At 40.2% G+C, this 26,536-nt stretch overlaps 1 protein-coding gene across 2 annotated transcripts in view; it reads right to left on the reverse strand.

The window, feature by feature from the left end:
* Positions 1-26,536, reverse strand: part of dnajc1 (DnaJ (Hsp40) homolog, subfamily C, member 1) — a 253,728-nt gene that overhangs the window by 86,282 nt on the left and 140,910 nt on the right. For both annotated transcript variants that reach the window (XM_043690433.2, XM_087987390.1), the window contains exons 7-8: positions 21,004-21,091; positions 16,791-16,960 (exon numbers count right to left, since the gene is read on the reverse strand). In XM_043690433.2, the coding sequence (XP_043546368.2) occupies positions 16,791-16,960; positions 21,004-21,091 (258 nt within the window). The remainder of the gene's footprint in view (positions 1-16,790; positions 16,961-21,003; positions 21,092-26,536) is intronic.

Raw genomic sequence — 26,536 nt, forward strand, 5'->3', positions numbered from 1 at the left:
TGTTGCTGGAAAAGCGCAGCAGGTCAGGCAGCATCCAGGGAACAGGAGAATCGACGTTTCAGGCATAAGCCCTTCTTCGGGACCCTTTTATCCTCACTCTTTGCTTTCTGCCAGACAGCCAAGCCTATATCCATGCTGGCACCTTGCCTCTAACACCATGGGCCCTTATCTTACTCAGTAGCCTCCTGTGCAACATCTTGTCAAAGGCCTTCTTGCAAGTAGATAACATCCATTGGCTCTCCTTGGTCTAACCTGCTCATTACCTGCTCAAAGAATTCTAGCAGATTTGTCAGACATGACCTCCCCTCGATGAAACTATGCTGACTTTGCCCTATTTTACCAAATGCTTCCAAGTATTCAGAAATGTCATCCCTTACAATGGATTCCAGGATCTTACCCATAATCGAGATTGTTGTTCGAGACGGAGCGGCTGAATGGTTGACAAGTGAACTCTGATTAGGAGAGACATTGCCATAGGAAATTATGAGTTAGATGACAACTGACAAGTTAACTGCAAGCTTTGTTTAAATTTAAACAAGACAGGCTGACTCTGATCAGTCAAGTCATTTCCCTGATGTACAAACCAGAGAATGAATCAAATTTGCTCACTGTGCAAGCTTGATGGTGAAATAGGACATACTAGGACATACAAAACTGTACTTCAAGTTCAGGGCTACCTCAATCAGATCATTTTTCATTGTATATTGCACAAACTGGATTCAATGCCACCACCTCCAGTCCTGAAAAGTGTCCTGATAGGGAAATAGAAATTCTATTCCGATTGAAGTTTGTGAGCACACAACATTCTATTCAGCTGAACCCACTTCCCAAACACCCCATAACGAAAAGTTGAAAAATATTCAGAGTTTTTATTTCCTTAGGGGGTTAAGCTATCTCAACCATTTCAGAAACAGATTAGATTAGTTGTTCTGTGAGGTTGCTATGCATTAGTCAGAGTCAGAGCAACACAAGCAGTATTTGCTACTAACAGAAGTCCATTAACAAACTTAGAAAGACCTTCAGCCTATTGCACTTATAAGTAACGTGGTCATATGAATTTCATTGCTAGTGTGATGCTTAGTATGCAAGTCCCAAACACAGCATTGTCCTTCGACTGTTCATAAAGGGCAATGTTCTGACTATACTTAACCAGCCCATGCTTGCAAAACTCAATGTCCAACATAAGATATGATTCTGCAATTGGATAAAATTTGCTAAATAATTGAGTGTATTAAGTATTTAGCTGATAACTAAGTTTGATATAGTCAGTTGGGTTCCAGGAGTGACATATGTGCACATAATAGAAATGAAATCTATTAATACACAGGTCCCTTAATGTGCTGACAGAAATAACATGTCCGCACACTGCACCTATCTCAACTGAACAAAATAGGTGTCTGCCATTTTCTAATTCCTTCTTTAGGGCGACACCTTGACCAATAGGATTAGATTTCCTACAGTGTGGAAACAGGCCCTTTGGCCCAAGCAGTCCACACCGACCCTCCGAAGAGTAACCCACCCAGACCCATTTCCCTCTGACTAATGCACCCAACACTATGGGCAATTTAGCATGGCCAGTTGACATCATTGGACCATGGGAAGAAACCGGAGCACCCGGGAGGAAACCCACACAGACATGGGGAGAATGTGCAAACTCCACACAGATAGTCACCCAATGCTGGAATCGAATCTGGGACCCTAGTGCTGTGAGGCAGCAGTGCTAACCACTGAGCCGAGTCAGAGTCAGAGTGAGTCGGATTTAAATTTAAACAAAGCTTGGCAGTTAACTGTTGATCATCTAACACCACTGCATTCTGCAAGGCAATGTCTCTATTAATGTTGATCTTCCATACACTGGTATGCTTGCAAATGTCCTGACATTTACAAGATGAAAAAAGTTTTGTAAAAGTGACTTTTTTCAGCTTTAAAACATTTTTCTTCATTTTCTCTGACAGTTTTAATCCTTCTTCAAAGTGTGAAATGTTGCCCAAAGCATCACACCTGTGTTAACTGCTCTTAAACATCTAAATTCAATAAATTATAAATCAACATTTATACTTATGCCAGTGAGGACTTTTATAGGTAAAATTACATAGAAAAGAACTATTAACAAAGTGAGCAAAAGACACAATAAACGTTAAGCTTTTGCATAATGTAATATCAAGCTGGTCAAATTTGCTCTGATTGCAATTCATCTTGAGATGCGTCTTTGAAGATAACAAAGACCAGGATAGCAACAAATGGAACACATACAGAGAATCAGAACAGCAAAGGTGTCTATAGAATACAATTTTACATATTTAACTGTGCTACTTATTGCTGTTTCCCAAACATTCAACTGCTGCGTTACCGAGAAACGGTAAAACTAACTATATTACAGGTGCACAATCTTTTATCTGAAATGCTCGGGACCAGCTGGTTTTCGAAATGCAGAACTTTTCGAATTTCACAATAAGTGACAATTTGATGGTGAAATTTTTAAAAATCTTACCAAACAGCAGATGCACTGAGTAAAATGGACCCTGAAACAGAATTGAGGCCTGCAGTGCTGGGCCACGCCCCCACATGTCACATCTGAGTGACATGCACCGATTGAGTGTGGAGTTGGGTTAACTGTTTGCACACCAAACAACCTTGTTAATGAGAAAAACAACTGCATGGAAAAACCTTCGGATTCCAGAGCTTTTCAGATAAAGGGTTGTCTACCTACACCTCTATTTCGGTACTCAAAAGTTTTAAAACTGTTGATTCCACAGAACGAATTAAGAACAAATAGATTAGGTTAATTCAAGGCAGCTGTTACAATGGCACAACTCCATTTAAATAAGAACGGCACACTCTAGTAGCCCGAGCAAAAATGGGTAAAAAGTAGGAAGAAAGTCTTGTAATCCACAGAAGGGCACGCAGGATCAACAAGTTTTCTGTATAACTGCTACATAGTAGTGATCTTTGATTTGGGAATTGCACTACTGAGGTCTTGAATACAGGTAAGGCCAGACACTAGCTAGACAGCACAGTCCATCACAGTGGGAAACACTGTGGCCAGGTTCACTTAATCAAAGCTATTACATGTCAGTCACCCTTGGTGGAAAAACCACACATCACTAAGTTGGAGGTGGGAATGGGCCCACTGGGGAAACTTGACCTACTCACATGTTCTCTATTAGGCTCATAATTGAGTAATTAAGATCAATTCTCTGAGCCCACCAGAACTTAATGGCAGTTAAGGGATCACATGGAAGTGGGACAGATTACCAATGCCTCCAAAAATTCACACAGTAAACCCTACCAGATTTGCCTGTGACTTTATGAACATATTAAGTAAAACTAGAAGCATCTGGCCCTTCGAGCCTGCTCTGCCAGTCAATAGATCATGGATAAGCTGTTTGTGTTTTCAATTTCACATTCCCATTTGCTACCAATAATCTGATTCCCCAGAATCGATGTACCCCTGCATTAAAAATACTCAACAACTCCATCTTTGCCACGTTATTTTGTGTTCCAAAATCACAAAGCTCAGAAAAAAGTTAATCTTCATCTCCGTCCTAAAGGGCAACTTTAATTTTAAAAGTGCCCCACAGTTCTGGGCTGACCCACAAAAGGAACATCTTTTCCACATCTGGCCTAGTGGTTAGTACTGCTGCCTCACAATGCCAAAGATCCAGGTTCAATTCCAGCCTTTTGTGACTGTCCAAACTCCACATGGCCATTCTCCCCATGTCTGCCTGGGCTTCCTCTGGGCACACCAATTTCCTCTCACAGTTCAAAAAGATGTGCCGGTTAGGTGAACTGGACTCTGTACAATCCCCATGCAAGGTTATGGGGATGGGTTTGGTCTGGATGGGATACTCCTTGAAAAGTCAATGCAGACTCAATGTGCCAACTGGCCTCTTTCAATACTGTAGGGTTTCTAAATACTTCAATCAAATCACCACCTCACTCCTTTAAACTCCAACAGAAACAGGCCTAGCCTGTCCAACCTATCATCTTAAGACAAAACGTCTTCTATTGCACCTGTTTAATTTAAAAGTACGTATTTAGTACCTGATCAAAGAACACAACATTGGGCTAGGGACTGGCCAGTTAAAGCCATTTCCCTGAACCACCACTGCCTGTTCCCACTCATGACCCACTATCCATTGATGATCCATGGCTTTCCATTGGGTGCATTACTGGTAGCAATCACCCCTTCCAGCAGTGTCACCTGTATTAGAAAACTCCAGCCTTTGATGGGCCAGCTGTTTGCCATAGACAGGATTTCCACATCAGGGTCTTGCATCACACTCATTTGTCTAGTTAAGTGCCTGACTTAATCTGGTCAGACCTTGGGAGCAGTCCAGTTTTCCTACCTGTCTGCCAACATGACGACAGAATCTGTGTCACTTACATTAAAATTTCCGTGTGTCAAATGTTTGTTATCTAACAATCTTCTGTTTGACAAAACATTCTTTTTCTCATTTTTTTATTCACGTCGTTCATACTCCTCTTTGTTCTGTCCCTATTAAGTAGTGCTCTTTTGTTGTCTTCCATTTACAAAGTGCTCTAAGTTTAAAATTTAGCTTTTCTGATCTATCCACAGATGTTCCCTGACACTAATATTTCCAGCACATTGTTCCCCACTCACCCACCTCAAACAGACAGATGTCCAGGATGCAAATGGAACAATATTTTGCTTCACATCAAGTGTAGATTTGTTGATTCATATTTTTATATGCAACTGCAAAGACAGCTGCAAATCCACATCTGATGACAATTTCCTGTTGTGGTATCAACAGGCATATTACTGCTACCATATAATCATTGCTTCAACAGTCAGCAAAACAACTTTTTTCTGGAATGAGCATTGCTCCAAAAGCTACCTTGAATGTAATCAAGTTACTAATGATTTATTTTATTAGCATGCGGAAAAACACACAGAAGTGGCATAGGTTTAAGGTGAGAGGGGAAAGATATAAAAGAGACCTAAGGGGCAACTTTTTCATACAGAGGGTGGTACGTGTATGGAATGAGCTGCCAGAGGATGTGGTGGAGGCTGGTACAATTGCAACATTTAAGAGGCATTTGGATGGGTATATGAATAGGAAGGTTCTGGATTAGTGGTGCTGGAAGAGCACAGCAGTTCAGGCAGCATCCAAGGAGCAGCAAAATCGACGTTTCGGGCAAAAGCCCTTCATCAGGAATAAAGGCAGAGAGCCTGAGGCGTGGAGAGATAAGCTAGAGGAGGGTGGGGGTGGGGAGAAAGTAGCATAGAGTACAATAGGTTAGTGGGGGAGGAGATGAAGGTGATAGGTCAGGGAGGAGAGGGTGGAGTGGATAGGTGGAAAAGGAGATAGGCAGGTAGGACAAGTCATGGGGACAGTGCTGAGCTGGAAGTTTGGAACTAGGGTGAGGTGGGGGAAGGGAAAATGAGGAAACGGTTGAAGTCCACATTAATGCCCTGGGGTTGAAGTGTTCTGAGGCGGAAGAGGAGGAGTTCTTCCTCCAGGCGTCTGGTGGTGAGGGAGCGGCGGAAGGGTTTGGAGGGATATGGGCCGGGTGCTGGCAGGTGGGACTAGATTGGGTTGGGATATCTGGTCGGCATGGACGGGTTGGACCGAAGGGTCTGTTTCCATGCTGTACGTCTCTATGACTCTAAGTGCCAAATTTTGCAGTTGGTTGTTTGTAAGTGACAGGATATGTTTGACGTTTTTTAAAAATACCATTTTGGCATTATAGAGGTTTCTTTCATCTGAAAGTTTTCTAAGCACCTGTTCACAATAAATATAGTAGTTGAATTTTAGGTGCCATAGGTAATTTACAGTAATACCATAAAGGAGCACAAGTGCAAGTGGCTCAAAAATAGACTCTAGATTTTTAAAAAAGCCCTAAGGAACAATGCAATCTAAGCTCATTTCCTTTTTTTTCATGAAAGCACATTATTCTGATTACACTCTTGCTCAACAGCCTATAGATGAAGGACCAGTTTTGAAACAAAATATAAAGATACCCTTTATTTGAAAATAAAAACTGACAAACACGAAACAACTGACAAGAACTAACAAACAAAACATTAACTAAGGTTTAAATTCCCTAGATTCTAGCAATTTCCAAATCACAAATTTGCATACTGGGGAGTAAATTTCAGAAGTTAAAAAGTGCTATAGCTTATTGACTCAAACTTTCTGTGACACAGGAAGCATATCCTCTACAACAGTGTAAATATTATTTCTTAGTTAGGATAAAAGTGACGATAATAAGACTAAAAGCACCTTCTCATCTGAACTTCTGTCATTTACAGAATAACAAGAGTTTACTTGGCCCACTCAACAGCACACATGAATGTTTGGGTTAATGCACACATCATATAATTACAGACAGACATTCATCTTGTGTTCAGTTAAGATTTACATGAAAAGTGAATAGTTAAAATGTAGTGGGATTGATGAATGTATTGTCATCAACACAGGGCATGACACTAGAGAACAAAAGCAGATAACATTTTCAAATTTCTTATTGTTTCCTGCTAAAATCCACCACAATCTTACAAAACTTGAAGAATTTCAGGTGTTTTGAGAATAAGTTGCTATACAATGTGGAAGACATGAAATATAATGCCTGTAATATGGTTACAAAACAAGGAAGCATTAGGAAACAAATAAAGTCTCCAACAACCCATGTCACCCATTTCCTGAAGTTTGGCAGTTAATTTATTACTACATTATAGTTGTTAAAATGTTTTCAGTTACAATTTGTAATGACTGTGAAATTAAATCAATTAAGGTAAGGGTGGACAGGACATTTAGAGGAGATGTGAGGAGAACCCTACCCAGAGGGAATTTGAAAGTGATGAATTTAGAGGGCTAAGGAGAAAGGAAGTGGTTGGGGAGCTCTATCAGGGGCCTGTACAAAGATGATTAGCAGAATGGCACCTTGCTGTAGTGTAAACTCTTATGAATCTATAAAATGCAAAACATTTTGTTTCATAGTTATTGATTGTACTTGTACAAAATTTTTAATTTTTGAGAAGATGCTGGGAATAGCAGGGTTTTATTTCAAGTGCATTATCCACAATGAGGTGTAACATATTCCAGGGGTTACCACTAATGAAAAAGTGAACTGGAATAGCCATATAATTACTGATGCTACTAGAGCACATCTGAAGCAGGGAGTTGTGAGTAACTCACATCCAGACTCCCAAAAGCCTTTCCACCATCGGAGCTAAAAGTCATGTATGTGATAGAATGCTCTAACAATACTCAAGAAACATGATAGCTGCTGAGATAACCAGTCCACTTGATTAACATTTCATTCACCACTTCTGTAGAATCATACAACTTAGAAAAAGCATCAACTCTGTGCAGACCTACACTTAATCCCATTTAAAATGGTGTGATGTTTTCTGCCTCTATTACCCTCCCAGACAAGGCATTCCAGATTCTCACCACCCGCTGGGTGAAAAATGTTTTCCCTCAAATCCCCTCTAAATCTCCTCCTCCTCCTTAAAATTATGGGCCCTTGTTATTGGCCCTTCAACTAAGAGGAATGGCTGCTTCCTATCCACCCTGTCTATGCCCCTCATCACTTTACAACAGAGAAGGTCAAAGGGTGACCTGATTGAGATGCCTAAAGAAAGCAACCTGAACGCGTTGAGCCTCTCTTCATCACTAAAATGCTCCAACTCAGGCAACATTCTGGTGCATCTGCTCTGCACCTGTTAGAGTACATTCACAGCCTTTCTATAATGTAGTGAACAGAACTGCACACCTTCCCATGGATGGATAAAATTCACTGACATAACTGGCATAAAATTCATTAAAGAGAAGGAAAATAACAACAAACTGCCATTCCTAAATGTCACAGTAGAACAAACAGCCAATGGGGAGCTTCAAACTAGCGTCTACAGGAAAACAACACATGCGGACCAAATATTGAACTACAGAAGCAATCAACCCAACATCCACAAACGAAGCTACATTAGAACATTATTTCAATGAGCCACTACACACTGCAATAGAGGAACTACGCAGAACAGAGGAAAATCACCTATACGGTGTATTCAAAAAGAACAGGTACCCAATGAACACAGTCCATAGATTTCTCAGCAACAAACCCAAACAAGCAGACAAAATGCGTCCAGAAACCCTAGCCACTCTCCCCTACATCAAAACATCTCAGAAATGACTGCCAGACTACTCAAACCCCTTGGCACCAGGGTAGCCCACAAACATATCAACATACTAAAACAGCAGCTAATGAACTTGAAAGACCTTATACAGACAACAAGCAAAACTAATGTCATTTACAAAATATCGGGCAAGGACTGTAACAAACACTATATTGGACAAACAGGAAGAAAACTAGCAACCAGGATACATGAACATCAACTAGCCACAGAACGACATGACCCTCTCTCACTAGCATCCTTACATACAGATGAGGAAGGACACCACTTCGACTGGGACAACACATCCATCCTAGGACAACACCTTCCAAATCATGGTCTCGAAGGACAAGGGCAGCAGATTCACAGGAATACCACCATCCACAAGTTCCTTTCTGAGCCGCACACCACTAGGACCTGGAAATATAACTGCTGTTCTTTCACCAGTGCTGGTCAAACTACTAACAGTGGTGTGGGTGCACCTACACCTTGAGGACTATTGCTATTCAAGAAAGCATCTGGCTATCATCTCAATGGCAACTAGGGATGAACAATAAATGCTAACCCAGCTGGCAATACTCAGATCTCAAGAAAATTATAAAAACATAATAAATTTGGTCTTGGCTTTCCTGGGTTTAGAGGAAAAAGTTCCTGCTCCTACTGATCTCTTGACTCTTGATCACCAGTGAGCTGTTTGGAAATGTCTGCATGGAGATAAAGTGCTGAGGACATGGACAGACTTGAGTCTAATAACTGCTTGACTGAATAGCCTGCCAAAAGCACTGAGTTTCAAATATGAATATGATGTAGTTGGGAGTGACTAGATAATCTTTTCCAACTAACAGGCATTTCTTTCAAAGAGAGAGATTTACATTTATTCCTAAGGAAGAAAAATGTTTGTAAAAACTTGAAGATTAAAATTTTTGTTAGTTACATTGAAAGTGTTCACATATTTCTATTTCACTTCTTAGCAAAACCATGAATGCATCATCGAGAGTCTGTTGGCAAAGCAATTACTGAACAAATAAAATTAACAATTCATCTTGCATATCTGTACTTAGAAAGGCCTTTAATTGTAAAATCCATTGACCAGTCGTGGTTCAAAAATTTCCCTTCAAGAAAAATGACACCCTCAGATTCAGCTTATATCACTTGAGACAAATGAAATTCCTCTGTCAGAGTGAATGGGCAGTTTGAGTCTCAGCACTCGCCACCATACTGCACAAAACAAACAGCACCTGCTGGTTCTCATCACTAAATGCAAACAATCTGTAAACTTGGAAGTACCCAATTCATTTAAACAAAGCAGAAAAAAAATTGTTTCCAAAAGGGAGTCTCATTTAAACTTAATGAAGTAAAGACAGGCAGTAAGTTAAATCTTTTAAATTAGAATTAAAATAAATTTCAGACATTTACAGCATGAAATAGTATTTTATTAGCATATATTTTTGTTTATTTCGGAATACTGGTTGACATTCAATACATTATTCATTTATAGTATATTCATTTATATTATATCATTTATAGTATATCTGGGAAATCTAAAAATCTACATTGGCAATGTGACACTGTGAGATAGAGTCATACAGCGTTAAGGAATGCACTTTCACTCCACCGAATTTCTAATCTCAGCCATTTCTCTACAAGAACACACTGAATACAAAATGGTCAGCTGGCAATAGGAAGAGGGAATTCTAAATGGAGTTTCATTATCAGACTGTTAACTAGCTTGATCAAGATGTAGATGCAGGCTTAGGATGATTTGCATTACCCAGCTGGACAATGAAGGACCTTCTGTTGTAATTAAAAATAATGGGAACATACTTGGATTTAACATGTCAATCAAAATCATGCTTATTCTCTTGTTGAGATGAAAAAGGGAGAACAAAACCTTAATCTGTTTACTGCATCATGTGCCCTAAATGTTCTGTGGCACTTCACATTGAACAAAGTCAATGCTGACCTGTAGCTAAACATCATAGCTAGTTTGCACAAACAACAAACAGATGAATGTTTTGCACTGTTGATCATGAGATAAATGCGAGCTCCAGAATCGCCACACTCGGATTCAACTAATGAAGAATGGTGGCCTGAACATCATCTTTTAAAAACATAAGACACTCTTACTACTGCATGATAGGTCAACCAGATTCCAAGAAAAAAATACCTTGTTTATACAGCATTGTAAAGCTTATAAAATGTGCCAAGAAGCACAATCAGAAAAAGAAAGTGAAAAGAGAACTATTAGGCAGAGTGGCCAATAGCCTGGTCAAAAAGTTTAATGTCATCTTAGAGAGGAGGAGAAGACAAGTAGAGGTGGAGAGATTTAAGTCCTAGACATCTGAAGCCATAACCACCAAGACTGGAGTGAAGAATGTGGAGATTCAGAAAAAGCCAGATTTGAAGAAATCCCAAAGGGTTGCAGGGCAAGACAGGGAATACAGATAAGGAGGGAAAGGAACATGATTTGAACATGAACTGAGAATAATGATTTTAAAACAATGATTTATATAAGATGCTATTGTAGAAAGAGAGAAATTAAGATTACAGTTCAATTTAAAATTCAGACTCAGGCTTATTAGAAATTAAGCAAAATAGTTTGAATCAACTATCCTATTTACAGAAATTTACTTTCATCTGCAGCCATCTTCCTTTGTGCTAGCCATCAATCTAACCAGAGGCAAGCTTTACCCATTTCCCATTCGATTTTCCAACAGTTCCTTGATATCATCCAGGATCAAACGCTATCTTGATGTCAAGGACCATCATACTCTTATCGCATCTCTCATGTTTAACTTCTTTGTTCATTTTTGGACCAAGTATTGGGGTCTGGAGTTTAGCAATTCCAGCAGAAGTCCACTGTTGCAACCCATCCCCAAGGAGATCAGGCCAGCCCAGGTCGGATCTACAACCTTGCACGTCCTGTCCCAGGGAAAGCCCAGTCTGACTGGACCCTGCTCATTTGTCTGCTGGAGCAGCAGACTTGCACCACCTTGACTTCCAGGACCGGCCAGATGCAAGAGACCTACTAGGAAACAGCAAAATCCTACTGGCCTGACAGAGAAAGAATGCAGTTTCAAGACCACCCTCCTCTGCATATTCCTAGCAAATGTTCAGACTATCAAAAACAAAATGGGTGAATTAAGAACTAGACTTAGCTATCGAAGTGAACTGAAAGACTGTTGTGTGCTGTGATTCACAGAGACGTGACTCATACCTGTCATTCCTGACTGTGCCTGGCAAGCTTCATGCATCGCATGGAGCGTACAGCATCCACAGAGAAGGCAAGGTGTGGGGCATGCTTCCTGATCAACACTTCCTAGTACTCCGATGCAGTGACCCTGGCAAGCCATTGCTCCTCAGACCTAGAACACCTTACAGTAAAATGCCACCTCTACCACAAGAGTTCACCTTCGCTATTCTAACAGCAGTTTACATACCACCCCATGCAGGTGTAAAGAATGTCCTAGACATGATTTACACCTCCACAACCACTTTACAGATGACATTCCCCAAAGACTTATTCATTGTGGCGGGTGACTTCAACCAAGCCAACCTCAAGAGGGTGCTGCCAAAGTACCACCAACGCATATTTTGCCCCACCAGAGTGCCGAACATCCTGGACCACTGCTACATAACCAAAGACACTTCCCGGTCCATCGCCCACCCACACATCAGAAACATCGGATCACAGAGCGATGTTTCCTTTCCCAGCTTACAAGCAGGAGCTGAAATGGCACAAAACCAAGTACAATGCTGGTCCAAAGCTGTGGAAGACTGTCTCTGGGACTGCTTGGGATCAATGGACAGGAGCGTGTTCAAGTAATCAGCTCAAAACCTAAACAAGTACGCCACCACCATCACAGACGTCATAAGCAAATGTGTGGAGGACCGCATACCGAAGAAGTCAATCCAAGTGTTCCCCAAATGTAAACTTGACTAATCAGGACATCCACTCTCTAGTGAAGACCAGACATGCATCATTCAAGTCGGATGACCCAGTCCAATACAGGAAATCCAGATTATGACCTCCACAAAGCCATCAGGGATGTCAAGAGGCAGTACTGAACCAAGTTAGAAGCCCCAAACCTATCTAGACTCCCACCGCCTAAACAACATTACAGGATACAAAATGAAGCAGAGCACAGGTGGCACGGTGACTCGGTTTTTAGCACTGCTGCCTCACAGCGCCAGGGACCCGGGTTCGATTCCAGCTTCCGGCGACTGTCTGTGTGAAGTTTGTACATTCTCCCAGTGTCTGTGTGGGTTTCCTTCAGGTGCTCTGGTTTCCTCCCACAGTCCAAAAATGTGCAGGGTAGGTGAATTGGCCATGCTAAATTGCCCACAGTGTTAGGTGCATTAGTCAGGGGGCTGGGTGGGTTACTCTTCGGAGGGTTGGTGTTGATTTTTTGGGCCGAAGGGCCTGTTTCCATACTGCAGGGAATCTAATCTAATCTAAAATTGCCAAAACAAACCCTCAATGCTTTCTATGCCCGGTTTGAGCAGGATGCCAGCATTGCGGTGACACCTTCCCCGACAGTCCAGAGGCTCCTGTTCCCTCGGTCACAACTGCAGATGTCAGATCAGTCTTCGTGGGAGACAAACGATGGACCTGGACGGTGTCTCCAACCAACATCTTCAACCTTTCCCTCCAATAAGCCAAAGTCCCTACCTACTTCAAGAAGTCCACCATCGTCCCTGTACCTAAGAAAGTACATGCAATGTGCCTTAATGACTACCAACCAGCGACTCAGATCTCAATAATTCTGAAGTGCCTCAAGAGGCTAGTCATGGCCCACATCAATGCCAGTGTCCCAGCCTGTCTCGATCCCCTCCAATTTGTCTACCGAACAGGTCCACAGCGGATGCCATATCTCTAGCCCTAAACTCATCTATGGAATATCTTGTCAACAAGGACACCTACGTCAGACTCCTAACTCATTGACTACAGCTCTGCTTTAAGCGCCATCATCTCCTGCAGACTGATCTCGAAACTCAGTGACCTTGGTCTCGGCTCTGCCCTCTTCAACTGGTTCCTCTGCTTCCTGACCTCCAGACCGAAATCAGTGAAGATAGATAACTGTATTTGTTCCACTATAACCCTCAACATTGGGGCGCCAAGGATACAGCCTCGGCCAACTACTGTACTCCCTGAACATAATTCTACTGTGTTGCCAAATTCTTAACTAATGTCATCTACAAGTTCATTGACACCAATACCGTCACAGGACAGATATCTAACAAGACAAGTCAAAATATAGAAGGAAGGTAGAAGGCTTGGTGATGTGGTGCAATGAGAATAATATCTCTCTCAATGTCGGCAAAACTAAAGAACTGATCGTTGATTTCAGAAAGAAAGAAGGGGAACATGCCCTCCATCCCCACACCAACCCAACTGAAGTTGAGAAGGTGGAGTGTGCCAAAAACCTCGGAGTGACGATGTCTGACAACCTGTCCTGGACTTCCCACGTAGATGCGACGTGGCACAGCAACACCTCTCCCTCCTCGGGCAGCTCAGGAAATTTGGAATGTCCATAAGGATCCTCACCAACGTCTACAGAGGCACCATCGAAAGCATACTGTCTGGCTTCATAATGGCCTGGTATGGCAAGTGCTCTGCCCAGGACTGTAAAAAACTGCAGAAGGTTATGTGCAAAACCCAGATCATCACAGAAGCCAACCTTCCATCGATGGACTCCATTTACATGGCTCACTGTCACGGAAATGATGCCAACATCATCAAAGGCCCATAATACCCCAGTCATGATCTCCTGCAACCTCTTCCATCAGGCAGAAGTTACAGAAGCCTGAACACATACATCAGCACGTTCAGGAACAGCTTCTTTCCAGCTGTTATTAGACTGATGAATGGACTCTCTCACCTCAAATAATGCTGATCTTACTAACATTGATCTTGACTAACACATGCCATGTGTAATACAATCCGTATGCCTCTGTCCAAGTCTTTTTACAATCTCTGATCTGTACATCCTTACTTACTATGATCTGCCTGTACTGCTCATAAACAAAGCTTTTCACTTTTACTGCGGTACACGTGACAATAAATCAATCAATTTGAGCATCAGTGAGCAGTGTTGTATTCATCAAATCTCACTAGCAAATGAAAACTGCTGCTAGTAACATATTTATAAATTTAAATGAGTTTCAAGGAAGTAAACAGAGATCAAATAAATAAGTAATCTTTGAAGATTTGCATTAAAAAAAAATGTTCCAACCCACCAAGTTTAAGGGATCTTGCAGCACACAGTGCTAATGCCCCTGCCTCCAGGCCACAAGGTCCAGATTCCAGTCCTACTCACCAAGGAAGTCTACAGTCATAGAGATGTACAGTACAGAAACAGACCGTCAGTCCAATTCCTCCATGCTGACTAGATATCCTAAATTAATATAGTCCCATTTGCCAGCATTTGGCCCATATCCCTCTAAACCCTTCCTATTCATATACCCATCCAGATGCCTTTTAAATGCTGTAATTGTACAAGCCTCCACCATGTCCTCTGTTGAAAAATGTGGTGCTGGAAAAACACAGCAGGCGAGGCAACATCTGAGGAGCAGGAGAATCGACGTTTCAAGCATAAGCCCTTCTTCAGGTCGATTCTCCTGCTCCTCGGATGCTGCCTGGCCTGCTGTGTTTTTCCAGCACCACATTTTTCAACTCTGGTACTCCAGCATCTGCAGTCCTCACTTTCTCCACCATGTCCTCTGGCAGCTTATTCCATACATGCACCACCCTCTGAAAAAGTTGCCCCTTAGGTCCCTTTTAAATCTTTCCCCTCTCACTTTAAACCTTTAGCTTCTAGTTTTGGACTCCCCACCCTGGGGAAAAGACCGTGGCTATTCATGCTGTTGATGCCCCTCTTGAGTAAGTGTCATAGCATGTTTGAACACATTGATTAAAATATTTAAAAATCTGAAATATTTATCTAAATCCACAATATCAAAGTTTAATTAAAATAAATGAAATGATTAACCTGTATCCATACATCAGTAATTGAACTTGCAATGAAATATTCTGTAGATCAAAGGGACACAGAACAACTCAAATTGGTCTAAAAAATATAATGACATGATCAACTAAGTCAAAATGTCCAACAATACCACGAGGTGACACTACTATTTCAGAATTAATTTTGAGGTAGAGGTAGAATCAAAATTTTCCTTTCGCTTCTCAACTTTAAACTTTGAAGTCTAAATCCTAGACAAGCACATTCATGCTTTGTCAGCTGTTCAACGACAAATGATCAGGGTTCAAATTTTGGGCTTAATTTGATATTAACCATATTTGTACATTATCTTTAGTGTTATGCCTCATTAGAGCAACATGCTGGATATCAAGCTTCTCTATTCATGGAGTCATCAAAGATAAAGATTTTTAATCAGAATTACCCAATTTACCTGTCTGTTGGACCCAGGTTGACAGAACGGACGGACGGACCAGATTTCTGTACTTAACAAGAACTATTTACCACAAACAAATCATCTCTAACAACAAATAATTATGAACAACTAGCCTATAACTCTACTAGTAAAAACTCTAAAACCCACTTATAAAACTCCCCTACTACAAACATATATTGAGACAGAAAGAAAAAGATATTATGGACAGAGAGAAAGACTGGGAAGACAATTCAGTAGTTCCTGTCAACATTGATGCTCAAGCTTCCTTTGCCAGATCCCTGTAATTTTTCTGTAAGAATTTTAGGGTGAATTCTTCACACTTACAAGGGTCTCCGACTTATTAATTACAAGACACATCAACTGATGTGGGGAAACAAACTGTCCATCTTCAGGCCAGGAATACTTCTTATTGGCAAGCAGAACACAGTTCTTTCCTTTCTAGGAGTCCATTGGCTTCTCCCTCAAACATTCACACTCCCAAGCTGTTCAGCTACCTGGGAGGTAATTACAGAGTTGTTGATAGGCAAGAGACCTTTATCAATAACTGGTCACTAGTCCACAGACCAATTAGCTACCTGTCAGCCAAATCTCCGTTCACACACAGCTCCCATGGCTCTAACTCATCGGAGGCTAGACCCTCTTCATTTTGCACAACAGCTGTGTAAACAGTTCCTAAAATTAGTGCCAGGTATCTTGCTGTTTTTATCTCTTTCGGTCTACAATCAAGTTACAGAAAAATAAAAAGATATAATCTTTAGCTTAGTCAAGTAGTATAAAATAAACATGGTATGTGAAATCACTCTTAAAAGACTACATATTGAACAACTATGTTTGCAGTTTCTCAAATAAAAAGAACAAAACTCTGTATCCACACTATTACTTGCCATTTCATTTGTCCAATTCATTTTTTATTTTAGTTTAACATTAAATAACACACACATGTTTATATTGAAGCAATATGCATATAAGGTACAAAATCTTGAGTCTGACAGATCAGATCATATAAAAATTAAACGAAGTCATGATAAATTATGGGTGAAAAATCACAACATTGCCGCAAGCTTATTGGGCTCCGGCACTTTAGTTGCTGTTAAGAGTAAATTGTACTAATTTTCTCACAACAGACTTTGAAAACAAGATATTTATCTACTATATGCACCACGCTTCCCTATTTATTTATATATAATAAAAGTATTTGAAGTATTACATTCATATTTGTTTTGTGACTTACCTTTCTTGACCCTCTTGACCTGTCTTCTAGCCAGTCAGCTACCTGATCCTCAATCTCCTCAATTGTTGAAGCTTCTTCGTGCAATGCTACATAGGTGATACTTCCAGAGGAAGGGGCTGTGTATACTGGAAACTCAGATTTTGGCTTCTTTACTTTTGGCCTTTTTTCTTCTGCAAGGTATAAAATTACTTTTCAGCTTAAAAAGATCAATAAAAAATCTTCTTACATTTTTTAAACTGACAATCTACTAACACCTGCACAATATACCTAAATGGCAGTGAAAGAATACTATTAAGTAATTAGGTTACCTTCCGTAATTCATAAATGTAAATTAGAAATAAAAGACATCAATTATTTTAAATGCTATAATGATATCGAGCAAGCTGTGCACTGCTGAAAAGGAAAGAAAGGCTTTTCTTGTCTTTAAATTTGGTCACAACAAAGAAATGGAGAACTGCCAAAAAATTCTCAGAAAGGTGCAGCTATAACATCATAGCTCACTATGCCTGTGCAAAGATACACCCAGTAGGGTAATATTTAGCTTCTGCAGATTATCTATTCACACCTCTTGTCTTCTGCTGCAACACATTGCTTTAATGAGACCCCATGTTGCATTCTCTCAATTTGCAAATTGCATCGAATTTCCCACTACCATACTACTTCTGTCCCCAGAGGACACTGCACAATCTCCGTTGAAAAGCAGATAGACATGCAGGCAGATTAGCAATTAGGTCATGAAAAACAGCTAGAATAAAACAGCTCCATGCCAATCTGCATGATTTGCATTTACCCTCTCAAAAAGATGTTAATGTTATCATTAACTGTGCTTCTAAACTATGATTTCCCATATTAAGAATACAGGCAACAGCTAGGAGAAACACAGCAACATCCTTTTGTTCAGTTTTGGACATTGTGGTTATACTGAAATTTAATTTTTTTACAGCAGTATGGCTGTTTGGGACTATCAGCTTTCAAGTAATCATATTTTCTTATTCTTAAAACAGAAGCACTTAGCTTATTGTGCTGGGAACCCAAACAGTTCCTGAAATTCTCCTTCTCGGATGGAATACATTCAGAACACTGATCCTATTAATTCCAATGGTGTACAATATATTAACTGATATTAATTCAGCACAGGAACTGATGTACACTGAAGTTATTTCAAAAACAAAGCACGTTGGTCTGTACATCTATTTCTGATAAGTGGTTGCTGACTGTTTTTCTTATTACAATGCCATTCACAACATGACATTGCTTGAAATAAATTGACTTTTAACATCGAGGTTAAACCAGAAAATAGAAATACCCAGGTAGTATTTTACAGATTCAGACAAACATTCTAACATGTTACTTACGAACAAGAAACCAATGGAGCTCCTGAGCCTACTGCGCCATTTGGTAAGGTCACAGCTGAACTGATTGTAACCTTAGTTTCACTTCCCTGCCTATCCCCTGTATGCTTAGATTGACTAACAGGGGAGTCAATATAACTCTGCTTTAAAAACATTCAAGGAATCTGCCTGTACCATTGTCTGTGGAAGAGAATTGTAAACACTCTCAACCCACAGAATAATAAAATCTCTTCAGCTTGGTCTTATATAGGAAATTAGTTATTGCTAAACTGTACCTTTTAATTCTGTTAAAACCTCTCAATATATTATGTTTCAATAAGATCACCTCTCATTTTTCTAAACTCCAAAGGATACAGGCCCAATTTGCTCAAACTTTCTTCACAAGATAAAACTTTCATCCCAGGAATCAATTCAGTGAACCATCTCTGAACTTCAAATGCAGTTATGTATTTTTCTTAAACAAGGAGGCAAAACTATACACAGTACTTCAAATGTCATTGCATAAATGCCCTTTACAACTGCCTTCCTAATCATTATGTACCTGCATCATAGTTGTGTGTGATTCATGCACCTGGTCACCAAGTTTCTCTGTATTGCAGCATTTTGCAATCATTCTACTTTTAAATAATATGCTTTATTTCTTCTTTCACCTTTGTTCTAAACGTGGATAACTTCACAGTTACCCATATTACATTCGGTCTGCAAAATGTTACCTATTCATTTAGCCTATCTATATATTTTGGGCGGCACGGTGGCACAGTGGTTAGCACTGCTGCCTCACAGCGCCAGAGACCCGGGTTCAATTCCCGCCTCAGGCGACTGACTGTGTGGAGTTTGCACGTTCTCCCCGTGTCTGCGTGGGTTTCCTCCAGGTGCCCTGGTTTCCTCCCACAATCCAAAGATGTGCAGGTCAGGTGAATTGGCCATGCTAAATTACCCGTAGTGTTAGGTAAGGGGTAAATGTAAATGTAGGGGTATGGGTGGGTTGTGCTTCGGCGGGTCGGTGTGGACTTGTTGGGCCGAAGGGCCTGTTTCCACACTGTAAGTAATCTAATCTAATCTAATCTAATCTAATCTCTCTGCAGTACATCATGTGTTCTTCACAACATACTCTCTAACTATCTTTGCGTTTTCTCATGTTCACTGGTCAACAGTATTCAGATCCCAACATGCTCAACCTTTAAGGGTATGGTTTTCATGATGAGGGCAGAGCAGTAGATGTGATCTATATGGACTTCAAGTAAGGCGTTAGACAAGGTTCCGCATGGGAGAATGATTAGCAAGGTTAGATCTCATGGAATACAGGGAGAACTAGCCATTTGGATACAGAACTGGCTCAAAGGTCGAAGACAGAGGGTGGTGGTGGAGGGTTGTTTTTCAGACTGGAGGCCTGTGACCAGTGGAGCGCCACTAGGATCGGTGCTGGAACCTCTACTTTTTGTCATTTACATAAATGATTTGGATGCGAGTATAAGAGGTACAGTTAGTAAGTTTGCAGATGACACCAAAATTGGAGGTGTAATGGATAGCGAAGAGGGTTACCTCAGATTACAACAGGATCTGGACCAGATGGGCCAATAGGCTGAGAAGTGGCAGATGGAGTTTAATTCAGATAAATGCGAGGTGCTGTATTTTGGGAAAGCAAATCTTAGCAGGACTTATACACTTAATGGTAAGGTCCTAGGGAGTGTTGCTGAACAAAGAGACATTGGAGTGCAGGTTCATAGCTCCTTGAAAGTGGAGTCGCAGGTAGATAGGATAGTGAAGGTGGCGTTTGGTATGCTTTCCTTTATTGGTCAGAGTATTGAGTACAGGAGTTGGGAGGACATGTTGCGGCTGTACAGGACATTGGTTAGGCCACTGTTGGAATATTGCATGCAATTCTGGTCTCCTTCCTATCGGAAAGATGCTGTGAAACTTGAAAGGGTTCAGAAAAGATTTACAAGGATGTTGCCAGGGTTGGAGGGTTTGAGCTACAGGGAGAGGCTGAACAGGCTGGGGCTGTTGTCCCTTGAGCATCAGAGGCTGAGGGGTGACCTTATAGAGGTTTACAAAATTATGAGAGGCATGGATAGACAAAGTCCTTTCTCTGGGGTCGGGGAGTCCAGAACTAGAGGGCATAGGTTTAGGGTGAGAGGGGAAAGATATAAAAAGAGATCTAAGGGGCAATGTTTTCACGCAGAGGGTGGTACATGTATGGAATGAGCTGCCAGAGGACGTGGTGGAGGCTGGTACAATTGCAACATTTAAGAGGCATTTGGATATGTATATGAATAGGAAGGCTTTGGAGGGATATGGGCCGGGTGCTGGCAGGTGGGACTCAATTGGGTTGGCATATCTGGTCAGCATGGACGGGTTGGACCGAAGGGTCTGTTTCCATGCTGTACGTCTCTATGACTCTATGTGACTTTTGAAAATGTAACACTGGACCCTTTAAAACAAAAGCTATGGAGTTTTCCACAATTTTCATTTCTTAAGTTGCTTCAATGTAACCAAACATTGTAAATGTATAGGATAGGTACTTAAAAATTCTCAGCCTTGTTTGTACTATTCATGTGTATCATGTAAATTGAGGGGCAATTTTATACAAGTCTAAAGCAGAGCTTACTATTATATATAGTTTTATACCACAAGGTTCCTGTCTTCCAGACACTGCAGTGAGCCTACTGAATTATTTTGCTAGTCATTCTTGGTGACAATGATTAATAGAACAATGTCATCACTTAGCCTATAGTCTATTGTAAAATACAGTTATGTTAGGAAGAAAAGTGAAGTATTTTATGATAGCTGCTTGTTACGTATTAACTAGCCTCACTTCACTGACAAATGTACAATATTTACACAACAAAGATGTTTCTTACTCTGCACAGCTTCAAACTGGGCTTGCGTTTCTGCTTCTTTTTCTTTCACTTTCATTTCTTTCCATTCCAAATAAAAATCCTTAACACTCTGTAACAAAACACACACACATTAGAGACATGAAAATAACTTTAAAAAAAATCAGTGCAAAATGTTTGAGCAGTCATAATTTTAAATAATAAATATTACAGACATTACTAATGAGGGAAAAGACAACATAGGAGACACAACTTTAGAGAATCAAGTGAAACTTTTTCTCCATGTAAACAGTGGAACTCGCATGATACAATGCAATCGCCCCATTTCAAAGTTAGTTGTTGATTTCCAACTAATCCGAACCTGCAAGCATTGCACACTAAGCAAGGTATTACCTGGACAGACAAATTGCAAAAGTGTTCCCCATATGATGACTGGTCAACAGCAACCTCAGTACAATAATAAGCAAGAGGTGAATTTGCACAAATTGTCATATGATGTAAATTTGATTTTATGAAGAGATGTGGAACACCCAGCCAAAAACAAAATGACTTGAAGGATCAAACATAAATGAGGTTACTAACATTTTTCCAGTGATAGAAGAACAAACTTAGGTAAAGAAAATATGCAATGCTTGGGGTCTGAAAGACAGGGCACCAGGGTATTTCACATACAAGTCATTGCAGTTGGCGCTGTTTCATTTTGTGCATTCAGAATAAAGCCTTACATTTGACTAAAACATATTTAAGAGGTATCAGCACTTAGCTGAGCCAATCAGATTCAAGTTTTGCACTCTTGTAACCCAATGTAACTTACCTCAAACAGAAACAGCAGCAATTCAACTGTTAAAGTTGGCTGTGAAGCAAGCTGAAAAACCTACTGATTTTGTACAGAACAAATTCCTATCAACACAATCAGTTGACCAGCTGATCTTTCTGGTTGAGACACACCAAAAACAGGATGTGAAAAGAAGATTTTGCTGATCAATTTTCAACAGTTAGGAACTAAATTGAAAAGCTGAACCTCCAAGGTAACAATCTTTGGATTACTATCTCAGCCATTGACAAACCAGCATAGGTTAAATAAAACCAAGCATTTAAACGAGTGTCTCAAAGATTGGCATATGTGGAATGGGCTTCAGTTCACTGGCAACAGGAGAACGAAACCGTTTGGGTGGGATAGGTTTCATTTAAAATATTTTGGGGCCAGCGTCCTGGCAAAATGAATAACTAGGGCTCTGAACTATTGACAACGACAGAGAGCTTGCAATAGGGGAATTGTAGGCTATGACCGCATTACACAGTGGCTATTTCGATAATGATACCCAGAGTGATACCCAGAGTAATACACGATGAAACAGAGAATATAGAGGAACATCAGTAAATAGGATCTAAGGAAGAAAAATCGTAAAAAGAAAAAGCTCTCTACTTAAAAGAACATAGTATTTAGAATAAAATAAATGAATTAAGGTCACAAATACAGGTAAATAGGCAAGATTTTATACCCTTTACACAGACATGGTTACAAAGTGATTAAAGTGAGGAACTAAATATTTAGCAGTATGCGCCTTCTCAAAAACACAGACAGAAAGGAAAGAATGATCAGGTAGCATTGTTGGTATTGAATGGAAACAGCACAATAGTAAGAGGTGGCTTCAGATTGGAAGATAAGACCATAAGACATAGGAGTGGAAGGCCATTCGGCCCATCAAGTCCACTCTGCCATTTAATCATGGCTGATGGGCATTTCAACTCCACTTATCCATACTCTCCCATAGCCCTTAATTCCCTGCGAGATTAAGAATTTATCAATCTCTGCCTTTCACATCCCAGCCTCCACTGCACTCCGTGGCAATGAATTCCACAGGCCCACCACTCTCTGACTGAAGAAATGTCTCCTCATTTCCATTCTAAATTGACCCCCTCTAATTCTAAGGCTGTGCCCATGGGTCCTAGTCTCCCTGCCTAACGGAAACAAATTCCCAGCGTCCACCCTTTCTAAGAGGTGCATTATCTTGTAAGTTTCAATTAGATCTCCCCTCAACCTTCTAAACCTAATGAATACAATGCCAGCTGTTTATCTTATGTTAGGCCTACCATTCCAGTGATCGTCCATGTGAATCTCCACTGGACATGCTCCAGTGCCAGTATGTCCTTCCTGAGATGTGGGGCCCAACATTGGACCAAAATATAAAGCTCTAGTTAGGCCCTATTTAGAATAAAGTCTCAGAAGCACATTGCTGCTTTTATACTCCAAGCCTCTTGAGATAAATGACATTACAGTTGCTTTTCAATCATAGACTCAGCCTGGAAGTCAACCTTTAGAGAATCCTGGACTAGCACTCCCAGATCCCTTTGTACTTTGGCTTTATGAATTTTCTCACCGTTTAGAAAATAGTCCATGCCTGCATTCTTTTTTCCCAAGTGCAAGACCTCGCATTTGCATTTGTGGTTTGCGATAGAATCCATACGGTTGAGGGCAAGAAACAAAAAGGGAAAAACCACACTGGTACAGTAGTCTTATAGGCTCCCTAATAGTTGCTATATAATGGGACAAAAAAAAAATCAGAAATAATGACAGTGCACAAAAAGACAGAATATTAACCATGGGTGATTTTAAAATTCATTAGGATTGGGACAGTCAGATTGGCAGCAGTAGCCAGAAGGAATAAATCAGAGTGTATTAGATATAGTTATGAGAATAATTAGTTGTGAATCTGACCAGGGATCAGGCTATTTTGGATCTGATGATATATTATGAAGCAGGTTTAATAAATAATTGCAGAGTAAAAGATTTCCCAGGAAACAGTGACCATAATATAGTAGAATTTAGCATTCAGTTTGAGAGGGAGGAACATTGGTCAGAAACAACTATATTCAACTTAAATAAGGGAAATGACAAAGGATTGATGCCAAAGCTAGCTGTGTGGACAGGGAAAGGTGGTGAATAGCAAAAATGGTTGACGAACAATGGTAAACATTTAAGAAAATAGTTTAAGGCTCAGAACAAAAGTAGATCCCAGTGACGAGGAAGTATTCTAGGAAGGGGATAACTTAATGGTGGTTAAACAGGGAAGTTAAGCATAGCATCAAACTGAAAAAAAAACAATATGCAAAGATTAGTGTAAAGACAGAGGATTGGGGACATTTTAAAAGTCAAAAGACAACCAAAACAATAACAAAAAAAGGGAGACGATAAACTTTAAGGATAAACTTGCAAGTAACGTCAACATGGACAGCAAGAGCTTCTTTAAATATGTAAGAAAAAGGAGCCAAAGTGAACATACGCTCCTTAGACAACGAGGCTAGGGCAATAATGAGGAGTTGAATAAATACTTTACTAGAGTGTTCATAATAGAAAACACTAATAGCACTTCAAAATGGCAGAGATTGAACAGTTTAGGATTCTACTCACTCGAGCTTAGAAAGATGAGAGGTGATTTTATTGAAACATATGAGATTCTTAAGGGGCTTGACAGGATAAATTCTGAGAGGAAGACTCTTCCATGAGGGGAAACAAAGAGCAGAGGGCATAGTCTAAGACTAAAATGGATGCCAATTAAAGATTGAGAGGAGGAGGAATTTCTTCTTGTCTTTGAAACTTCTTGCCACAGAGAGTTGTGGTGGCAGAGTGCTTGTGTTTATTTAAGGCTATGATAGATTCTTCATCAGTAGGGGAAATCAAGGGTTACATAGAAAAAGGCAAGAAAATGGATGTGAGGAGTGTCAAATAAGCCATGATCCTATTGAGTGGCGGTGTGGGCTTGAAGTGTCAAACAGCCCACTCCTGTCCCTATTTCACATGATCTAAAATTACAAAGTGGCAAAAGGAGATAAAACAAATACAATAACTTTCATGAGAGAAAAAGTTCTAAGAAAAATAATAAGACTAAAGATCAATAAGTCCCCTGGATCAGATGGGATGCATACTAGGCTATTAAAACAAGTAGCTATATAATCAATGGATGATGCACTGGTGGTTATCTTCCCTGGATCCTTAGATTCTGGAAAGCTGCCAAAATAACAACTTTATTTATAAAGTGAAGATGACAAAACAGAGGTAACGAGAGTCCAATTAGTTTAATGTCTGTTACCAGAAAATGTTAGAAGCTCTATTAAAAATGGTGTAAAACCAAATTATTTAGAAATACATAATCTGATCAAGCAGAGTCAGCATGGCTGACAGATTTCCTAGAATTCTCTGAGCAGGCAATAAGCATAATACATCAAGGTGAAATGGCCCATAACAAAATATTTGGCTCTTAAATAGCCTAGAAGACAAACCAGAGGACACAGTTTAAAAATAAGGGATAGGCCACTTAGAACAGAGTTGAGGAGAAACTTCTTCACCCAGAGAATGGTGGGTGTATGGAATGCTCTGCCCCAGAAGGCTGTGGAGGCCAAGTCTCTGGATACTTTCAAGAAAGAGTTGGATAGAGCTCTTAAGGATAGTGGAATCAAGGGTTATGGGGATAAGGCAGGAACAGGATACTGATTGAAGATGATCAGCCATGATCATAATGATTGGCGGTGCTGGCTCGAAGGGCAGAATGGCCTACTCTTGCACATATTGTCTAAGACACTTTGTTTCAGTACAGCAGAATTGGCTTTAATCAACCATACCCATATCCCACAAAAGAACAAAGGGAAATAAATAAGTGATGACTGTTCACAGCCAGAAAGTAATTTAGAACTTTTTAAAGGAAATTGGTTTGCACAAGTAAATTTTGAATTGCACATTGGTTAAAAGTGGGCAATTTATGTTTAAGAGCAGATGTGCTCCTTATTCCAAAATGAAATTACAAACAGCTATTAGTAAAAACCGAATTATGCATAAACATGAAGAATCAGAGATAACCAGACTGCAGAACCTGAGCAATCCAATCCAGCAGTGAAGATTGGGATGAACAGCTTTAACTGGATTCCTCAAGGCAGGCACCACACAAATTTCAGATTACCCTTCTTATTCAAATAATTTCTGCATAAAGTGAAACATGTGCATGACTAGATAGAGTCTTAGATTCATACAGCATGGAAACAGACCCTTTGGTCCAACCAGTCCATGCCAAACACAATCCCAAACCAAACTAGTCCCGTCTGCCTGTGTTTGACCCATATCCCTCCAAACATTTCCTATCCATGTACTTAACCAAATGACTTTTAAACATTGTAACTATACCCACATCCACCATGTCGTCTGAAGGTTCATTCCATACACGAACCACTCTGCTTTATAAAAAAAAACGATGTCATTTTTAAATCTTTCGCATCTCACCTTAAAAATAAGACCCCCAGTCTTGAATACCCTCACCTTCGAGAAAAGACACCTGCCATTCACCTTATCTATACCCCTAATGATTTGATACACGTCTATAATATCACCCCTTAATCTGCTACGTTCCAGTGAAAAAAGGTCTGAGCCTATCTAGCATCTCCTTATAATTCAGACACTCCATTCCCGGCAACATCCTGGTATATCCCTTCTGAATAGTCTGCAGCTTAATAATATCCTTACTACAACAGGAAGGCCAGAACTGAATACAGTACTCCAGAACAGGCC

This window comes from Chiloscyllium plagiosum, unplaced genomic scaffold (genome assembly GCF_037043375.1).
Source record: "Chiloscyllium plagiosum isolate Xiang-an unplaced genomic scaffold, Cpla_swu_hap1 HiC_scaffold_5, whole genome shotgun sequence".
Taxonomy (NCBI): Eukaryota; Metazoa; Chordata; class Chondrichthyes; order Orectolobiformes; family Hemiscylliidae; genus Chiloscyllium; species Chiloscyllium plagiosum.